This window comes from Equus przewalskii, chromosome 3, assembly GCF_037783145.1.
Source record: "Equus przewalskii isolate Varuska chromosome 3, EquPr2, whole genome shotgun sequence".
In the NCBI taxonomy this organism is placed as follows: domain Eukaryota; kingdom Metazoa; phylum Chordata; class Mammalia; order Perissodactyla; family Equidae; genus Equus; species Equus przewalskii.
In genome coordinates this window covers 117,351,218-117,369,717 of record NC_091833.1, presented here as the reverse complement: position 1 = coordinate 117,369,717, position 18,500 = coordinate 117,351,218, and the positions used below count along the sequence as shown (strand labels likewise).

Genomic DNA, 18,500 nt, shown 5'->3' with positions numbered 1-18,500 from the left:
GTGATCTCTCATAGTCATTTGGTTCTCTTGCTCTCTGTAAAGAACTCAAACTCTAGTGTTTGCTTGTTTTGGAAAAGGTTCGAACTCTGGCCAGTGCAGGAGGGCCAGACAACTTAGTCCTCCTGGATCCTGGGAAGTATAAAGCCAAATCCCGTCCCCCGGGGTCCCCAGCAGGGGAGGGCACCACCGGATTGCCTCCCAAGTGGCAGATTGGTGAGCAGGAGTTTGAAGCTCTCATGCGGATGCTTGATAATCTGGTAAGATTGTTACCACCACTTGATGATAAAACTTTCATTCTAAAAGCACAAATGTTGGTGTTTTTGTAACAAGTAAAGTAGTGTTGTGAAATCGCTGTCTTCATGCAGTATGTGAATGCTTTCACTGTTGAAAATCATGAAGACGCACCAGGGCAGTTTAACTTCTAAGCTAAATTGCTAGAAAATACAGAGGTGAGGGTTTTTTGTCTTATTTGTTTTCCAAAGAGAATCTTGTTTGGACCAGTTGTGGGAATGAGAGCAGAGAGAGTCTACTCGGTAGGAGACTGCTGGATAACTGACTCCTAGAGTTAGCAGAGTCAGCTCTGTGCCCATCGTCCCACAAGCAGGCCATCGAGGGAGGACTTTGTACATCAGTCACCAAGTGTTTCGTTTTTTGTTTTAATAGTAAGTTCTAGCTATTTGGGGCCTGATTATTGTTTTTGACCACCATTTGTGCTGATTTACTACTTGGGAGACCCCCTCCTTACTTCAGGACCTGGAGCCCAGAACAGTACAGTGGCTGACTGAGGAGCTTTCAGCATCATGGGGATGTGATGAGAATACTTATCAGGATGTGGTCTGTGTTGAGGGGTTTCAGTGAGGGATTTCATCTTTTTGCAAGGATCAGGGAGAAAACTATGTAGAAGATGACACTTAGAAATGACCTCAAAGAATAGGTAGACTTGTGACAGGCTGAGTTGGGCTAAGAGGGGCATCCACAACAGAGGCAGCAGCATGACTGAAGCCACAGCAGTGGGGAGAAGCAAGTCCATCTCTAATTTTACCATGCTCTTTAAATATTCAGAACAATGTCCTTAGGGTTGAAGCAACCACATTATAAGACACACAGCTCTGCAATGGGGCCCTTTTCATGCTGTAGTGTCTCACTTCTTAGATGGGATCCAAGAGGTACATCCTACTGCCGCATATTAGGTGGTGAGGACCTGTCATGAGAGTGTGGGACAGAGAAGCCTTAGGAAGGGATGGAGTTCTTGTGTGTTGCCGTGGCTCTGCTAGGTGCTCTAGTTAGCAGCACTGGGGCCAGTGGGACACATTCCAACCTAACATAAGAAAGTCCTGACTGTTGGACCAGGTCACTGGTGGGATGAGTGGCTGCAGGAGGCAGTTTAACTTTCCTGAAGATTTTAGAACAAAAAGACTTCATGGATCTGATTCAGGGTATGCTAAGTGTCCTCAAGCGCTAAGTGTCCACAGGAGTAGATTTGATCAGTGAGGGAGGAGTGAACAGAGAAGGAAGAATCTTCTGTAACTTCTGAATTCATTTGGTCAGTAAAGATGGATTGCACTAACTGACCATCTACTATTGGGCCTATAGCCGTGAACAGAACATAGTTCTTGCCTTCAAGGAGTTCATGACCTAGTCAGGGAAATGGACAAACAAGTCCCAGATGCAGCCCAGCACCTGTGATCTGTGTCCTGACAGAGCATGAGAGCTGCAGGGGCAGAGATGGGGCATGGGCCAGGATTGGCCAAGGGAAGCAGGAAGAGGAAAAAAGCTCACTAAGAAGATGTAAGAAGCAGTTGGAGTTAGGTAGCAGACCAGGATAGTGCAACCTCAGCAAAGTCACATCTGGAGGAGGTTTGAGAGTGTGGCAGTGGTGGCCTTGGTGTCAGCATCAGGAGTCAGATCCCACAGGTGCCTGGCAAGGCGAGGAGCGCTGGGGTGGCCCCAGTCTTAGAGCTCTTCTTCTCTCTTCCTGAAAATACTTTGATGTTTTACTGCTTTTCTACCTCAAAGTCAAGTGGGGAACAGGAGAGGGAAATAAGGATCAAGAAGACCAGCCCACCACATCTTGTTCGGTCAGGATGGAGAGAGAAGTCCAAATTGGGCAGTAGCTCTAATTTGATAGAGGAGGAAGATAAAGGATGAAAGATAATAAGTGAAGTGTTCATTACAGGAGTGTTCTATTCAGTGTTCTTGATGTGCAGAGATTATTATCATTTTAAATAATAGAAGGCCATGTGTAGTTTATAAGAAATGAACTAGACAGCAATCAGTGATCATAGTCCGTGTTTTTATTTAGCAGTCTGATCAGCCATATATGTTTGCTAATAATTGAGTAGGGTAGAAAATAGTTGAAGATTCTCACTGTAAGAAATTTCATTTTAACATATACAGTTAAAAGAAATGCTAAATTGCTTCCCAGAAAATCAAAATATAATTCCAGCTTCTCAAAGAAGGAATGAATCTGTATTTTTAACTATAAGCCACATAGTAGGTCTTAAGTATTGCCTCTAATTTTGCTTTGATAGCATTTCAAGGGGAAGAATAAAGAAAAAACCCACACCCTCTCAGGATAAAATTATTTGAATTCCTGGGTAGTTTATCCTGAAGTCATGGAGATTAGTCAAGAGCCTTGGCTCTCTAAGTAAGAGGAAACTTGAGTTAATAATAATGCTATATTTTTCTGAAGATAGTCTTTTTATAGCTGAATCATTATCTTTTATTATTTCTCAACAAAGCATGCGCATAAATGGAGAAATTGCCAGTGCAGACGTTTACCTATCTTCCTGAGGATAGTTGTGGAAACAACAACAACAAACTCCATTTAGGAATTATTACCAGTTTTTCTTTCATGTATTAAAGGAATCATTGGTAATGAAGGTAGTCCCAAAGAGGAGGAGCACCCAGAGGGAAGAGAGAATTCCTGAACTGAGAGGAATGTGAATGTTTTTAAAGTACCTGGGCAAGCAGAGCTCAGGCATTGACTCATCTTACATGATGAGCCCTCTGTAATCCTTTCAAATCTTGATTCTCCTGTCATTTGTTGTGAAGGTGCTGTGATTGCCTTGTCCAGATCTGAAACTGCGGGCTAGGAGTCCAGGCACAGCTGAGCTAGGTCCTTGGCTTAGACTCTCATAAGGCTGCAGTCAGGGTGTCGACTTGGGCTGGGTTCTCATCACAAGGCTTTACTGGGGGAGGATCCATTTCCAATCTCTGTCAAGTTTTTCTTATAGCTGTAGGAGTCATGGTAGCTTCTTCAGAGCCAGCAGTGGACAGAGAGACTCTCTTAAGATGGGTGCTACACTCTTACTTAATATATCCCATCACCTTTGCCAAATTCCACTGGTTAGAAGCAAGTCACAGGTCCTGCACACACTCCAGGGAGGAGGGCATTATATGAGGTGGTCGGGACCATGGAGACCACCATAAAGTCTGTCTGCCATACCCACCAAATGCTAAGCACTGCATAGGAGGGATGAGTATGGTACCATCCTTGCCTTGGAGATACTGTCTGTGGGAGATTAGCAAACAGGTTGATCCAGCACAGTGGGCTCAGTGCTATTACAGAGGCATGAATTAGTGGGACACAAGTTTTAAAGCGTAGTAAATGGTCATGAGGCAGAGTTGAAGGTTGAACTCGGACGTTGTTATATTCAAAGGTAAAGTAATTTTGCCACGAACCACTTGTCATGAGGTGTACTTGTTTGATCTTGCCTAAAGATTGTCATAGTTAAACTATGACTTAGAAGGTAGAAAATTATTAAGTACGTTGATTAATATAACCTCTACTGTAGCCAGCAGCAAGTAAGCCCTGGTTTTTAAATTTTAACTTTTTGTTGAAATAGAATATGTAAACAGCAGAGTGTACCTATTTAAGTATTCAGTTTATTAATGTTTAAAAACTGAACACACTGTGTAGCCAACACTCAGATCAGAAAACAGTATCAGCACCTCAGAGCCCCCCATCTCCCCTTTCAGTCGCTTACTTACCCATCCCAAGTGACCACTATCCTAGCTTGTAACAGCAAAGACTGGTTTTACCTCTTTTTGTACTTTTTATAAATGGAATCATACAGTGTATTCTTTCCCATTTGGTTTCTTTCACTCAGCATCCTATTTGTGAGATTCATCCTAATGTTGCACCTAATAATAGTTTTCATTCTTATTGCTGTATCATATTCCATTATTTGAATATGCCACAGTTTATTCATTCTACTGTTGATAGACGACTGGGTTGTTTCTAATTTGGGGCTTTAGGAATAGTGCTGCTGTCAGCATTTTACTACCTTTTTTGGGTGAACATACTCGGATTTCTGTTGGGCATGTACCTAGGAGTGGAATTGCTGAGTCATAGGGTATGTGTATGTTCAGCCTTTGTAGAGATTTCCACACAATTTTCCAAAGTGAAAGTTTGTTTTGAGATCTGGAATATTGACTGTCTTTCACTCTCTTTGGACTCTAGGGCTACAGAACTGGCTACCCTTATCGATACCCTGCTCTGAGAGAGAAGTCTAAAAAATACAGCGATGTGGAGGTTCCTGCTAGTGTCACAGGTTACTCCTTTGCTAGTGACGGTGATTCGGGCACTTGCTCCCCTCTCAGACACAGTTTTCAGAAGCAGCAGCGAGAGAAGACAAGATGGCTGAACTCTGGCCGGGGTGACGATGCTTCTGAGGAAGGGCAGAATGGAAGCAGTCCCAAGTCGAAGACTAAGGTGTGGACGAACATTACACACGATCACGTGAAACCCTTGCTGCAGTCTCTCTCGTCCGGTGTCTGCGTGCCAAGCTGTATTACCAACTGCTTGGTCTGTGCCTACCTTACTGTTCATAGTTAGATGATGTAGAGCAAGTTGGGTAGCTGGGGCTTCGGAGGCTTTGGGAATCCAGCCCTTCTGACCTGGATGTAGAGCGAACCTTCCTCATTAACCTTCTTTAGCCTGAACCAAAATCCACTTTATGCACCAGCTATAATTAAAGTAATACTGTCTGCTTGAAACTGCTTAAGATATATTGTACCTCTTCAGTAATTCCAGTGTTACCTAACTCTATACATAGCAAAATATGAAATAACTTACATGTATTAACCTAAAAATAAGAGCTGTCTTTTAATTCAAATTGTATTTGAGGAATCTTAATACTTCGTGTATCAAAAGGTAGTTTAGTTATAACCTGTTCTTTTAGTGTTGTAAACTCCAGCGGTTTCATTGTGTCACTGAAGTCTGTTCTTTAAAGTCTTCAGTGTTTTCTTAAGCAGTTTTCCCTCGTGGCTCACAGGCATTTTCTCAGCTAACCCTCGTCCTCTCTTGTTAGCCTCGTTCCCTGCTTGCTGTCCCAAAGCCTCCGAATGCTCTCAGCCAGCTACCTCCTGCATGGACTGTTGCATGTGAGTAGACGGCCATAGTGGTGAGTCTTCTGACTCCTGCTCGGTGCGGCATGACCCAAGTGCAGCGCAGGCCATCTGCAGGCACCAGTGACAGATGCTGCCCTGAAAGATACTCCGCTGTCCTGGTGCTCAGACATCCCTGTGAAGACCAGTCTCCACTACTCCCTAACCCAGCCTTTGACAGTCCAGTGGCTTCTGCATTACAGAGTAGGAGAGGCCCCTGGAATGGGGTCTTTCATGAGGAGACTGAGGCCGGGACAGGCTGTCTCTGCATGACTGGTTCTGTAGGAGTTCAGATGAAATTAGGTTAGATTTGTAAAACAGCGGGCACCAAGTAAGCAAAGTGGGCTGCGTGTTCCCTTATAACAGTGCTTTTACTTTGTAGATTTATATTTGAAAGAAAAAGTTCCGTCTTCCCCAGGTGCTTCTGGTGTTTTCCTGATGCACAGTTGGTGAGAAAGCCTCTGTGCTCCTAAGCACACGTGTCACGTGGGCAGAGATTCTGCGTGAACATGCCTGGGCTCAGTGTTCGAGCCAGTCTTTCCTCTTTCCTTCTCCCTCCTGCCCTCCCCCGCCCCCCCCCCCCCTTTTTTCATTTCATTTGTTTAGTTTTTATTTATTTTACTTGTTAAAGGGAGTGGGCCTAAAAAACAACTTTCTGCTGATGATATAAATACGTAGTGCTGAATTGCTGTGATGAATTTTTCCAAAGTATCTGTATAGCAGCAACTCTAAGCTTTATTTATTGCTAGCTTGAAAAAAATATTAAATCACTTTAGGTATTTTAGTCAATGTATACATTGAAGGGGAAACCTTGTTCAGTATTTAAATTTGTTTCTTACTGTTCTGGAGTAATTCACATTCCATGCAGTGTTCCCAGGTTGGTATATTAATTTATAATAATTGTTCTTAAGTTTTCAAATGTGTTCTAGCCTCTGAGGTTGTTGTTTTAATGTTTTGACTAAAAATTATTTTTAATGAGAAGCTGGAGTTATTTTTATCTGAGAAGATAACCATCAGTGAGTATCTCACAGCTCCATGCCCATTCCACACTTGCCTTCACAGCGGCTAAGCATTTGACAGTTTTGTTGCTTTCTTTAAAGTCTTACGGTTTATGGCTATTTTATTGCCTCTTGAAAATATTTTGAAAGGCATAACATTTGCTCTCTAAGATGGGCTTGTTTTAATGTTCAGTGCCTACTCACGCCTAAGAATTAGAATTTGATTAAAAATATCATGTTTGATTGGAGATCCAAAAACAAATGTGAAAAGCAGTGTGCTGACGATATGCACTGATACCTAAAACAGCCTTCTAATAAGAACTCATGAAGCGCTTTAAGTTTCTTTGGGATATTTTTGTAACACTCAAAAGTATTGAGTTATATAAAATATTCGACATCACCAAACTCTTCCACCAGGTAGCTACTATCTAAGTGTTCATATGGTCATTTTCTTGGGTTGAAATAGCTATACAACAGTACATTCTGATGCTATAGTTTATTTTAATGCACAACTTTGGTGATGCCCACTCTTGCCTCACAATAGAGTCTCCTTACCCGGGGTAGCAACATCACATTGCTTCTCATGATCCTGTCATCTCACGCTTCCAGCTGGCTTTGGTGTTGATGACTCTCACAGTGGTGAACCAATGTGTTCTGAAGGGTGGTCCCCTGGCTAGTCTGCGGGAGTTACGGGGCATAGCTCTGTCGTCAGCCTGCGTCATGCCCTAGGTTTCAGCTGTGCTTTCTAAATGGCACTTGTTGGTCAGTCCCGACTCTGGCTTCCACCATTACTGGTTTCTGTTTGGACATGCCCTGCCCCGATCCGACTGCTGCAGTGACACAGGAGGTGTGGTCATTGGTTCATTCTCTGTGATGTTCAGTGCATGACCAGAAGTGAGATAAGTTGGACAAATTGGATGCTGTGGTGTCACTTATTGTTGTCATAATTCTGACTTTTCAACTGTTCTTGATATTACAGTGGACTAAAGAGGATGGACATAGAACTTCCACCTCTGCTGTCCCTAACCTGTTTGTTCCATTGAACACTAACCCAAAAGAAGTCCAGGAGATGAGGAACAAGGTGTGTATTGACTACCATCAGCACTCAGTGGAAACTTGTGTGTGGGAGAAGGTAGCATCGGGTTGGACGGGATGCTCACTGCTGCAGGGTCAGAGAGTCCTTGCTCTGGCAGAGGACTTCTGTGGCCACTACTGCTGCAGCTGAGGTCGCCTCTTTACACTGCTTCTGCTGTTGCACTAATAAAACATGACATGTGAGCAGCAGCCAGTTTCGGGCCCCATGGTTCTTGAACTGACACTTGCTCACATAGCAGGGCAGAACTGGAAACTGCAAAGCCTGCTCCTGGCAAGAACAACCTTTGCCTCTGCCTTTCAGGGTTCATTTGGAGAGTCATGAATGTTTGGTGTATCAGATCCATCAGTGTTCACAGTGTCACTCTAAGACAGGCACATAGGGGATGTTTCTCCTTAGGTTTATGAGCACAGTGGGGAGTCTGTGCCTGCCAAAGCAGTCTAGAAGACGCAGAAAGTCAGGGATGGGTCTTCTATCCCTCAGACGCATGAGTTACTAAGTGGGCTGGACCAGCACCGTCAAGCAGGCATGGTGGTCACGCAGGACCCATGAGGGGCAAGGGCAGAGCAGAAATGCAGCTTGTGCATGGCTGTGGGGCCCGAGTGCACAAACTGCGGGACTTGAAGTCACAGTGAGGCTTCTCTGTACTGTTGATATGTATTTCTCCTTCTTGCTGTCCTCAGATCCGAGAGCAGAACTTACAGGACATTAAGACAGCTGGCCCCCAGTCCCAAGTTTTGTCTGGTGTAGTGATGGACAGGAGCCTCGTCCAGGTGAGAGCTCAGAATGTCTCTGACATTAGTGGGTGGTGGCTCCGATGACCATTTGCTCCAAAATTATTCTTAACTTGGGAGAGAATGGCTCTATGAGGTAAGTGTTCTAGGCAACCAGTTATCTTTGTTAAAAATCTTCATGATAAAGAAATGACCCAGCCACTTTTCCTTGAGTTGTAGACCAAGCATAAGCATGCCCAAGGGCCTCCAGCCCTGCTTCATGTAATGCATGCCTGTGTCAGGGCAGCACACACGCCACCTGCTTTGGGGCCTGGATTTGCCCTGGTTTTAGTGATGTACTGTGTAAAACGCTAGAAGAGGGTGGGTTTAATGGACTTTTGTTTTTGTACATATTGCTGTCTGCAACAAAGTGCTGCTTGGGGGAAAAGTGATTGCAGAGGGTACCTGTAAATGTGGTCCACATTTACATGCATTTCTATAAAAGGACTGTATCTTGTGGCACATCGAAGATAATCATGTAAGTAGTTATCTCTGAAAATTAAGTTGCCACTTAGTGCTTTAAACACAGTTCTGCAGGGTAGGTGATTATTGTTGCATTTTCTGAATTTGGCCAGCTGTGGTCCTGATTCTGTGGTCCGTGTTTGCACGTAGCACCACCATCACCCTGCATTCACTGTTGACGGCTGTTTCTGCTGCATGCTCTCAGCTGGCTTCATCCTGTGCTCTCGGTTGATATTTCAAAGCTGGGCCCGGTGGGCTCTGATGACTCAGTTTACTATTGCAGGACGCACCCCTCTCTGACTGTACGGAAACAATCGAAGGGCTCGAGCTTACAGAGCAGACCTTTAGTCCTGCTAAATCTCTCTCTTTTAGAAAGGTACTCACTGCCCTGTCCTTAACTACCTATCAGCACGCGCTGCTCTTCTGCCCGCTCTGCCCCTTACCTGTGTGCTGTCGCTAGGCGTTGTCTTAGTTACTGAAGTAGCTTTAAATGGATCTCTAAATTATTTGTGAAACTGTACAGAAGGTTCTGTTCTGCCTACTCTATTCTTGAATTGAAACATTTGGTGTGAGGTTATTTTTATAATTTTCAGCGTTCTACGTTGTGCTGAGAAATGGCCAGTCTTAATGATGTGGTGCATTTCTCAAGTTCTGCATGTGACTTTGGTTAGTGCATGTTTTTGGGTTTTAGGAGTTTGCCTTTTACAAAATGCCCATTGCAAAAGGCTCGAGTGGGCAGACTGCGAGCAGTGGCAGCTCTCTCCTCGGCGACCTTCTACCTTTGCTTGCTCAGCTGTGACTGTAAATGTAATGAATGTGACAGTTGGAGTTGTGTGATTGAAAGATGTCCTTTCAGAGGAATGGGAAATAAGACAGTCTTTGTTGTTGATGAAATGTATTTATTTTTACCTTTAAAAAAACCATAGATAATTTTTTAAAATGTCACAAGGGGAAAAAAGACTTACAAAAATTTGAAACCTAAAATTATTTCTTTATGTACTTGCATACCTAATGTGTACAATAGGTGGAAAATCTATCTGGCGTCAGTTGCCCAGGTAGGAGGAAACTGCCTCTCAGCACTCGGGCTACTAGCGTGCAGAACTTGGTGCCGAGAGCAGAAGCGGCTGACTGTGCTGTTTAGAGTCTTTGTTGTGTTTCCCCTGTGTTCAGAGGAAATTTTCAGGGTCTGTCTCTTTGAATTAATACACCTCTAGTGAGATATCATTTTAGAGATCTTCCAATTGCCAAAGAGAAGCAGATTTGTACCAAAGATTCTATTATTCCTATCTAGAATCCCTGCTAATAACATTATTTTGCATATTTATGTATTAATTTAATGGGTCTCGCTTTTCCTTGTCCTTAGAATGTACTTCCAGCTACCATTCTTGGGGAGACTTCTCAGAGCAAAGGAGAAAGATGTACTCTTATCCCCGTCAGCTTGTTTTTCATGTTTCGGTACTTTGGACCTTAAGCTGTTGTGCTCTTGTTAGTTCATAGTTCTTTCTCTCAGATGTGTGAAGGGCTGTTGAGTCCATGAGCCCAGGGGGCTTACCGTGCAGAGCCCACCCGTGGGTGCAGCCCTCTTGCTTAGTGGGCTAGAGCCGATTAGTACAGAGTCCTTGCTGTGCAGTCTTTTTGGTGGTGCACCTTGTTAGGGCTATCTAGAAGGCAGACTAGTTGGCTGTATTAAAGGATGCTTCTCTGGCCAGTTCCTCATCCAATCACAGTCTTGTTTTTGCTGCGTCCGGCAGTGTTCAGACTCGGGTGTGCATCACAGTCACATGTGAATGCTTCATGAAGCGTAGATGTAGGGCTTCCGCAAGCTTGGCTGGGAAGTCAGAGTCTGTGCAACTGGGATTCCTGGCGATTCTGGCATCCTCCCCACAGTCTGAACACCATGCTCTCTGTGAGTGATGCATCCAGGTGGAATTGGCGGAGGACACCGTCACTGCTGAGCCCCATTGAGGAGATGTTGATGCCCCTGCACCTGAAGTCTTCCTCTGGCTTTTGTTTTCTCCACCATCCTCCTCCTGATCCTCACATTTCCACCCTTGGTCTTTTTCCCACTAGCTAAGCATATTTCATTTTTATGGTGAGAAGTTGCTTTTACTTCACTGATGTCCTTGACTGGGGCTGTTTCCATGCCCTTTTGTGTGGACCTAAAACGCAGATTGCTTGGCTCCTTCTGGAAGGTGGTGCTGCTCACTGGCAAGTTAAATTTCTCCTTGACCAGATGAAAAGGACTGGTGTTTGTTAAATGTTCTGCAAACATCCTCTTCTCAATAAGGCAAGTGTATAGATACTTGCTTCCCATTTGAGAACCTGAGGAACGGGTGTTTGGGACTTAGGCAATTGGGCTTTTCTGGAAGGACTTTCCTTTGCTTCCATCTCTCCCTCAATAGTGATGGCCATTCACATAGGGCAGGTCTTGTCTGCTGATGGAAGACCAGGCAGCGAGTCATCAGCCACACCCAAAAGCTCCAGTTCCAAAAAGAATACTAAGCCCAGCTGCAGACTCTCTTGACTTCGGCATTGCACGTGCCAACGTGTAACGTGAAGTAATTTTGGTTGCCTTCTGGATTTTATTACAAGTGAATTCAGTTGTTGGAGAATAGGGTGTGAAAATTTACGCTGAAAACTGTCAAGTGCAGGCAAGAACTCCTCTGTCTGGTTTGGGCAGCAGAAGCATCCCTGTTCTGTGTGCACCTGTGTGCAATCAGGGGCCTCATCCCTGCCACCCTTCATGCTTCCTGGTAGAAACACAAGGGGGCCTGGGGTCCACCCTGCGGACTCACTCAGTGAACTTGGTGTTGAGTACCTGATGTATGTGTGGACCGGCACTGAGAAAGTCAGTTCAAATCTGAGTAGGTTTTACGGATGAAAACGTGATGCTCGGAAGTCAGATCACTAGTCCAGCTTTGCACATCTTCAGAGATGGAGCTCTCATTCTATGCCAGCTGCCTCAGTCAAGTGCAGAAGTAGTTATTGGGCGTCTGTTTTGCGTAGAGCCTATGTTAGGTGACTAGAAATGAGGGAAGCAGCAAGAGCCCCCACGTGGCCTGCTGGAGGGAGCAGCCATTCCACATCCTGATTTCACAACCAGGGCTGCTCCACAGGGTCTGTTTGCCTCTGCATCTCAAGCAGTGCTGTTTCCTTCTCTCCAAAGTACCACGGTCGCTCTGCCCCCATCTGTTCAGAGCTGATCTTGAGGCTGAAGAATTTGGAGGAGGGAGCCCCCTGCCACTGGGCGGGAACTGGCTGTGCTGTGCATTGAGGCGCAGGTGTCCTGGTGTGGGAAGGGGCCTTGCTTGTCCACAGAGTGTCTCTCTGGCAGTTGATTCTTGATATTTTATTCCTTTACTAATTTTGAACATTTGATTTAAATGAATTTAAACATTTCTCTCAAACCTCATATCATCTTCTCATCTTATTGGCAGTGATACCAGGATGCAAATACAACTAGCCAAGATGCCATAGACTTATAGAATGTTAGCACTCAATGGGATTTTAGCCATTGTCAGCCTAATAGGTCTCTCAAGGATAGTAAAACTGAGGCCTGTGGCCAGGAAGGGGCTTATCTCAGGCCGCAGAGCCAAGTGGCAGATGAGGATTTGATTCCCTGTCTGGTGAGCCAGGGCTACTTCTGAAGGAGAAGTCAGTTGACCTTGGGTGAGGCCTGGTGTAAAAGAGGGCTCCCTTTGACCATCCAGGTTATCTTGAATCTTGAGGCACTCTGAGCAAAAGTTGCTGATTCCCCAGGTCCTGGAACCGTCTCACTGATCAATCGTGGAGTGCTCTAAACACTCCACACCCAGCTCACTGGAGAGCGGCTACTCAGCTTAGGTTCCCCAGCCTCTGCCAGGGGAGCAGTTGGCCCAGGTGATCTCAGTTTCTCCCGGGCTCAGTCTGGCTCTGTCTCTCGTGCACATTGTTAGGATGCTCTCTACCTCTGGTGTTCATCCCTCACAGAGGAGACCGCTGAGGTCCCAGGCTTGGCATCAGAAGCATTTCGGATTCTCCTATTTTCAGTTGTTTTTGTAAGCTCTCATTAAGCAATGGGCATGTGCATGACTTCTGGTTAACTTTCTCAAAAATGAACCCCAGAGCATTTGGGGGCCAACCAGGCTGAGCTGTGGAGCACAGAGCTATGCTGGGGCGGGTGAGTGTGGGGAGGACTTCACACCTCCAAGGGCTGCCCACCTGCCACCCTCCCTCTGAGGCCGGCCTGCCACTGCACCTGGCCTGCTGGGCCTGCCTTCTCCTCAAAGGTTGGGAGGTTCGGCCTGGTCTGTGAGCTGCCTCTGTGCTTGGCTTGCTTGCTTGCTTACTTTCTTTTATGCAGATTCTCACAGTTTTCCAAATTCTTCAGACAAATACTGGTGTTTGGGGATAAGTTCTAGGAGCTAGTTATAAATTAAATCCATAGTCAAAAGAACAGAACTTGTCTGTGTTCTTAGAATGTGAGCAAATCTTTGAGTGTACCTTACCTGAGTGTTGACCCCTGACATTTTCTGATGTCATAAGGAAGGTCATTGACTTAAAAAGTCCCCTCTTCCATCCCTGTCAGTGAGGAGATGGGATTCTCCTTGAGGTGCTCTGTGCTCTCGATCCATACTTTGATGCCTTTGCTTCTGAAACCGAAAGGACTTTCCTAGAATTTCTTCTCCTGTTATATTTATTTTGTAGCATTGAAACAGTGTTTCTCCATCTTCTACCCCTGAAGGCTGCAGCTCAGCCTAAGCCTCAGGGCTTAAGGCAATGCCCAGGTGCATCTCAGGGATGTCTGTGTGCTCCTGGAGAGCTGCCCTGCCCTGCCTGCAGCCTTGCCTGGGAGGAGGGAGAGTCCTCATGGGGGTGGGCTCCTATAGAGCAGGCATCCCTTTTTGTCCACAGGGCGAGCTGGTGACAGCCTCCAAGGCCATCATTGAGAAGGAGTACCAGCCCCACGTGATCGTGAGCACCACAGGTCCCAACCCTTTCAACACGCTCACTGACCGGGAGCTGGAGGAATACCGCAGGGAGGTGGAGCGAAAGCAGAAGGGCCCTGAAGGTGAGTACTGCCGGGTCCTAGGCGTGACGGGCAGGTTCAGCACAAGTGGTTCCTGCAAGCCTCTCCATACTCCAGGTATTGACTGCAGGTAGCAATGAGAACAGTCACTTGCATGAAACATAAACCTTGTGTTTGGTTAAGACCAGAATGTTCTTGAGTACACATTGCCTGCCTACTCATTAGGGCTAGTTCCGAAGGAGTTAGAAGGTTAGGACACACTTGTGAATGGTCTGGTTAGGAGGGACCCACAAATACATGTGTAAGAGACTACGTCAGAGAGCTCCCTGTGACCACTCTCAGATATCCTGTGTGCTGTCATAAGACATGGTGGAGTGGGACCCCTCTGTCCTGAATGCCTACGCCAAAAGGAGGCTGGGTGGGAAGATAGCTTGGTCACTAGAAGCTGTCGTGAAGACGTGGGTGGAGAGGGAAGAGAAGAGAAGGAGTAAACAAGCTTTCTGTGGGGTGGGGCCCGGCCCAGCAGCATAGAGGTTAAGTTCGCATATTCCGCTTGAGTGGCACAGGGTTCGCCGGTTCAGATCCCAGGTGTGGCCATGGCACCGCTTGGCAAGCCATGCTGTGGTAGGCGTCCCACATATAAAGTGGAGGAAGATGGGTATGGATGTTAGCGCAGGGCCAGTCTTCCTCAGCAAAAAAAAAGAGGATTGGCAGCAGATGTTAGCTCAGGGCTAATCTTCTTCTTCTTCAAAAAAAGGCCTTCTGTGGCCTTGGCAGCACTCATGGGCACACTCTGCCTCCAGAGTTCCGGAGTGTGGTTGGCAGTGCACATTCTTCCAGCTGGATTGCTGTCCACGTTGAGTGGTCCGGACATTCACAGCATAACTCATTAAACTGGAATAGTTAGTGGGAAAGCCAGTCTGAATATTATTTTTATGAGACATTTAGCACTGTGACGTATGTGGTACTTTCCTCTTTTAAAGTTTCGCTGCGAAGAGGCCTTCCTTTGATTTGTATGGTCTTATTAATTCTTGCTAATTGTTTTTGAGCAGTTGCTTTGTGCCAGGGACCATGCTAAACGCTGTACACACATGTATTTCATCTAGTTCTCAAAATAACCTTGAGAGATGGGCCTGTTCCCATCCCTGAGCAGAAGAATCTAGGCTCAGAGAGGTGAAACAGGTCCTGACGAACAGGGCTGTGTGTGGCAGACTTCAGACCTGGCCCAGAACCTGTTCCCTGCACCACTGGACGCTCAGTCTCCCCTCGCAGTCAGTTCGTGGCCTCTGCACGTCTTCATCACAGTTGCAGTCACAGCTTGGGGTCTCTTTCTCCATAAACTCTGAGGTTCTTCCTGGGGAGGGCATGATCACAGGCCCAGGGGCTAGCACCTTGACTGCTCTAGCACATTCCAAGACCATGTGAAGAATGTGGCTGCGTGCTGGTGCAGCCTTTGTTTCTCTTGGTAACTCACCGACACAGGAGGTTGTGTTTTTGTAAATTGTGATGAGGCTATTTTATTAACACATGAAAATAAATGGCTCTAAGAACCAGAACCTCATGGTACAGGTTGTTTCAAACTTCAGGTTTTGAAAAGTAGATCCAAACATTTTGAAAACTAATCAGAGAAGCAAGCCTCCCACTGCCTCTACTGTGAAGCCTCAGCGGGTCTGAGTCACTTTCCCTGAGCATCCTTGGTTGGTACCAGGAAGATCCTGGGGCACAGATGTGCCTCCCCAGGAGGTTAACTGAGTCGTCCTCAGGGCCTTGGGCTCTGGTCTTTGTACTGAAGCCTCAGGTCCTAAGTATGGACCACACTTCTCCCTCGGTTTGCTTCCTGGGAATCAGCCTTTCTGGAATGGAAGTCTCACCAGGTATGGGACTGATGATTACCTTCCTGGGTCCTGGGTTGATGGAGGATTATTCTGGGAACTTGGTACTGCTTCTAAGACAATCTCTGATCTGCCCCAATTTAACTGGGTTTTTTTTTTTTGGTTTTGTTTTAGACCAACTAATGCATTATGTAGCTGCTATTGAAATTTGAGTTTTGCAAAAAGCTGTTGCTGAAGTCTTTGTCAGTATGCGTTACACTTTCACTGCCTATCACTTTCTTTTAGATGTTCATTAAAATTAAGACTCATTGCACATTGACTCAGAGTGAGCCCTATCTTCCCATCAAAGGGGGCTCTGATTCTGATTGTCTCCCTTGAATGGTGCACCCAGCCCTGCAGAAAGATTTATCTGAGCTATGGCCATAACTACCTGATTTCTAGTAAGAACTGGAGGTGGTGTGTGGGCCCGAGCTATCAGTCCTGTGGCCTAATCCCAATTCCTGTGCATACGTATGTGTGTCCGCTCTTTGGACCCTTCCAGTGTCTAGGAAACCTGGATTTTTTTTGAGTCAAACCAAAAGGCACACAAGGGCTTCCCCTACATGTGAGGTTTCATCAGGAGGGATGTTACAGCAAGTGAATGGATGGGACAGCTGTGACCATGCTCTATGATCAGTCATACAGCTGTCAGCAGTGGAAGTGCCGCCTGGGACACTGCCAGGAGACCCCTGCCCAGCACCGATGGCTGGCCCTTGGCACCGAGGGCGGAGGGTGATGGTGGTTGTGTCTGTCAAAGGTCAGCACCTCAGGGGGGGAGACAGCCTCTGGTCCCTTTTCCTGGTTGAGGACGTTTGTTCACTCAGGTAGGAGATGTAAAGGCCTTTATTGATAGACACCCGGCTTTAGGAAGGTAGCTGTAGGCTCAGGAGGCTTAGGAAGGTCGGCCAGCATCTCTGTGAGATCAGAGGTCCTGCTTATTGTAGCTGCTGATTCAAAAGGTGGGACCCAGCGATCCTAAAGCTATTAATATAAAAAGTTTAAATGAGAGAAGGAAATTTAAGGAATTGGTATATATTTTTCCCTAAATGAGAAGTAGACTTGGAATTTTCTGAATCCTGGGTCCTGGTTCCTGCAATTTTTCCTCTGGCCCTTATCAGCATGTTTTACTTTAAAAAATCAAAATATACATTACAATTGCCAAGTTTAAATTATTGGTAGAAAATGCTCTACATAACAAATTAAACCAAAGTAACACTCATGTAGCATCGCTTGAGGTGGTGAATAGGGTGAGGCTGCTTAGGACCCTGGGATGTTTGCTCAGCAGTGGGAGAGGCTGGATGGTAAGGACAGGGGGAGGGGCTTTTCACTGGAGGAGAGGAGAGGACTGGCGGCGGGTGGTGGGGGGGTGGTCACCAATCGCAGTCTCTCACATAGGCAGCTCTGGCAGATTCTCTTTGGAATAAGAATAGAAATTAATTTTCTATCCAAAGTTGATTAAATTTTTCTGAAATTCAGATCCACACCCTAGTTGCAGTTGGCTTCCTTCATCCTCTTTTGTAGAGGAAGGAGAAAAAGGATGAAGATACCTGTCACTGTGAGCCTGCCCTGGTCTCTTGGGTGCACCCTAAGAAGCCCTAGCCGTCTTCCCTGAGGCAGCCAGATGGGCAGAGCAGGAGGGCCCATCAGCCCTTGAGGAGGGTGAAGCCTCATGGGGTCTAAAGCTCTCTTGTCACTTTTTGTACATCTGCAGAGAATCTGGATGAGACTAGAGAAGAGAAAGAAAAGAGTCCTCCAGAGCACCCTTCCGGCCCCCACACTCCCCCCAGCACACCCGTCAAGCTTGAGGAAGGTGAGTTCTGGGGTGGAGGCGGGTGTGGCTGCCACGGGTGTGGGGCATGCTTGGCCTTATGTGGACTGGCATCCACCAGGAGGAAGGCAAACTTTGTGTTTTTGTCCAGTTGAGGAAAAGCAACTGAGTGTGGCAATAGTTGAGTTGACACTAATAAAGAAGTGTGCATTTGCATGGACATCAGTACGTCATGTGGTTCTGAGCTCGCCCAGCCTCCTCCACTCCTGTTTTGGTTCTGTCCTGGGTAACTTGAGGCAAAACAGATTAGTTAGTGAGATGTCACCAAGAGGTGGTAGGACAAACTTGGGGGATTGGAGCTCACCTTCATGTATGATGTCAGTTTTGCCCACTGCTTGCACATTTCTTAAACCTTACTGTACTCGGGTTACCCCTCTGGAAGTGTCTTCCATTGTATCTGGGCTACAGAACTTCATTTGACTTGCTATATTAATCAGTCCATGGAGAGTGCTGGTCTCTGGTGGCCTCTCAGACCACCCACCGCATGTTGTGTGGCCCACGTATCTGTCCCTTGGTCTCGTACGTTGTGCTTCTCGTGCCTGTCCTGTCGGGTTCCACCTCATTCTGTGTCCACAAGAATGGCTTGGCCATTCTCCTTCTGTAACCCAATGGCTGTGACTGAATGCATAGACTCTCTACCTGTGCTTTTCTCTTCTCGTGGCTGCGTTACAAACAGGAGCTGGATGCGCTAAAGAGTACCTGTTACCATAGTAAGTACTGCCGCCATCTGGCCCTCTGCTGGTTAACCAGAATTCCCTGTGCTTTGCCTCATTCTCCTGCTTCTTTGTTGCTTATTAAGTTTTGTTTTCTGTTTATTCAAAATAAAACAGAGCCCCCTCCCCCACCCTGCCTCTGTGTACCCAGTCCCTCCATTCTGGGCAGTGTCCTTCTTGGAAGGGGCTCAGTCACCTGAGAGCTGCATGATGGGCAGCCTGCCCTCAGGGCTCCCACGGACCGAGGCAGCGCTGCTCAGAGCACTCTGGGTCTCAGAAGTTCCAGAAGGATCATGTTGTCCCATTCAGCCTTGGAGACCCATGATTGCTTGGCGGGAAGGTTTTGCCCTGTCGGATCAGACA

General features: G+C 46.3%; 1 protein-coding gene across 19 annotated transcripts in view; it reads left to right on the top strand.

The window, feature by feature from the left end:
* The window catches only part of ADD1 (adducin 1), an 85,052-nt gene that overhangs the window by 63,329 nt on the left and 3,223 nt on the right, over positions 1-18,500 (top strand). For 3 of the 19 annotated variants that reach the window (XM_070615186.1, XM_070615187.1, XM_070615188.1), the window contains exons 9-15: positions 78-257; positions 4,466-4,717; positions 7,369-7,470; positions 8,166-8,255; positions 13,611-13,767; positions 17,308-17,406; positions 18,101-18,134. In XM_070615186.1, the coding sequence (XP_070471287.1) occupies positions 78-257; positions 4,466-4,717; positions 7,369-7,470; positions 8,166-8,255; positions 13,611-13,767; positions 17,308-17,406; positions 18,101-18,134 (914 nt within the window). Of the gene's footprint in view, positions 1-77; positions 258-4,465; positions 4,811-7,368; positions 7,471-8,165; positions 8,256-9,000; positions 9,094-13,610; positions 13,768-17,307; positions 17,407-18,100; positions 18,136-18,500 lie in introns of those variants that run through there. The other 16 variants (XM_008532377.2, XM_070615173.1, XM_070615174.1 and 13 more) reach the window with 11 other exon arrangements.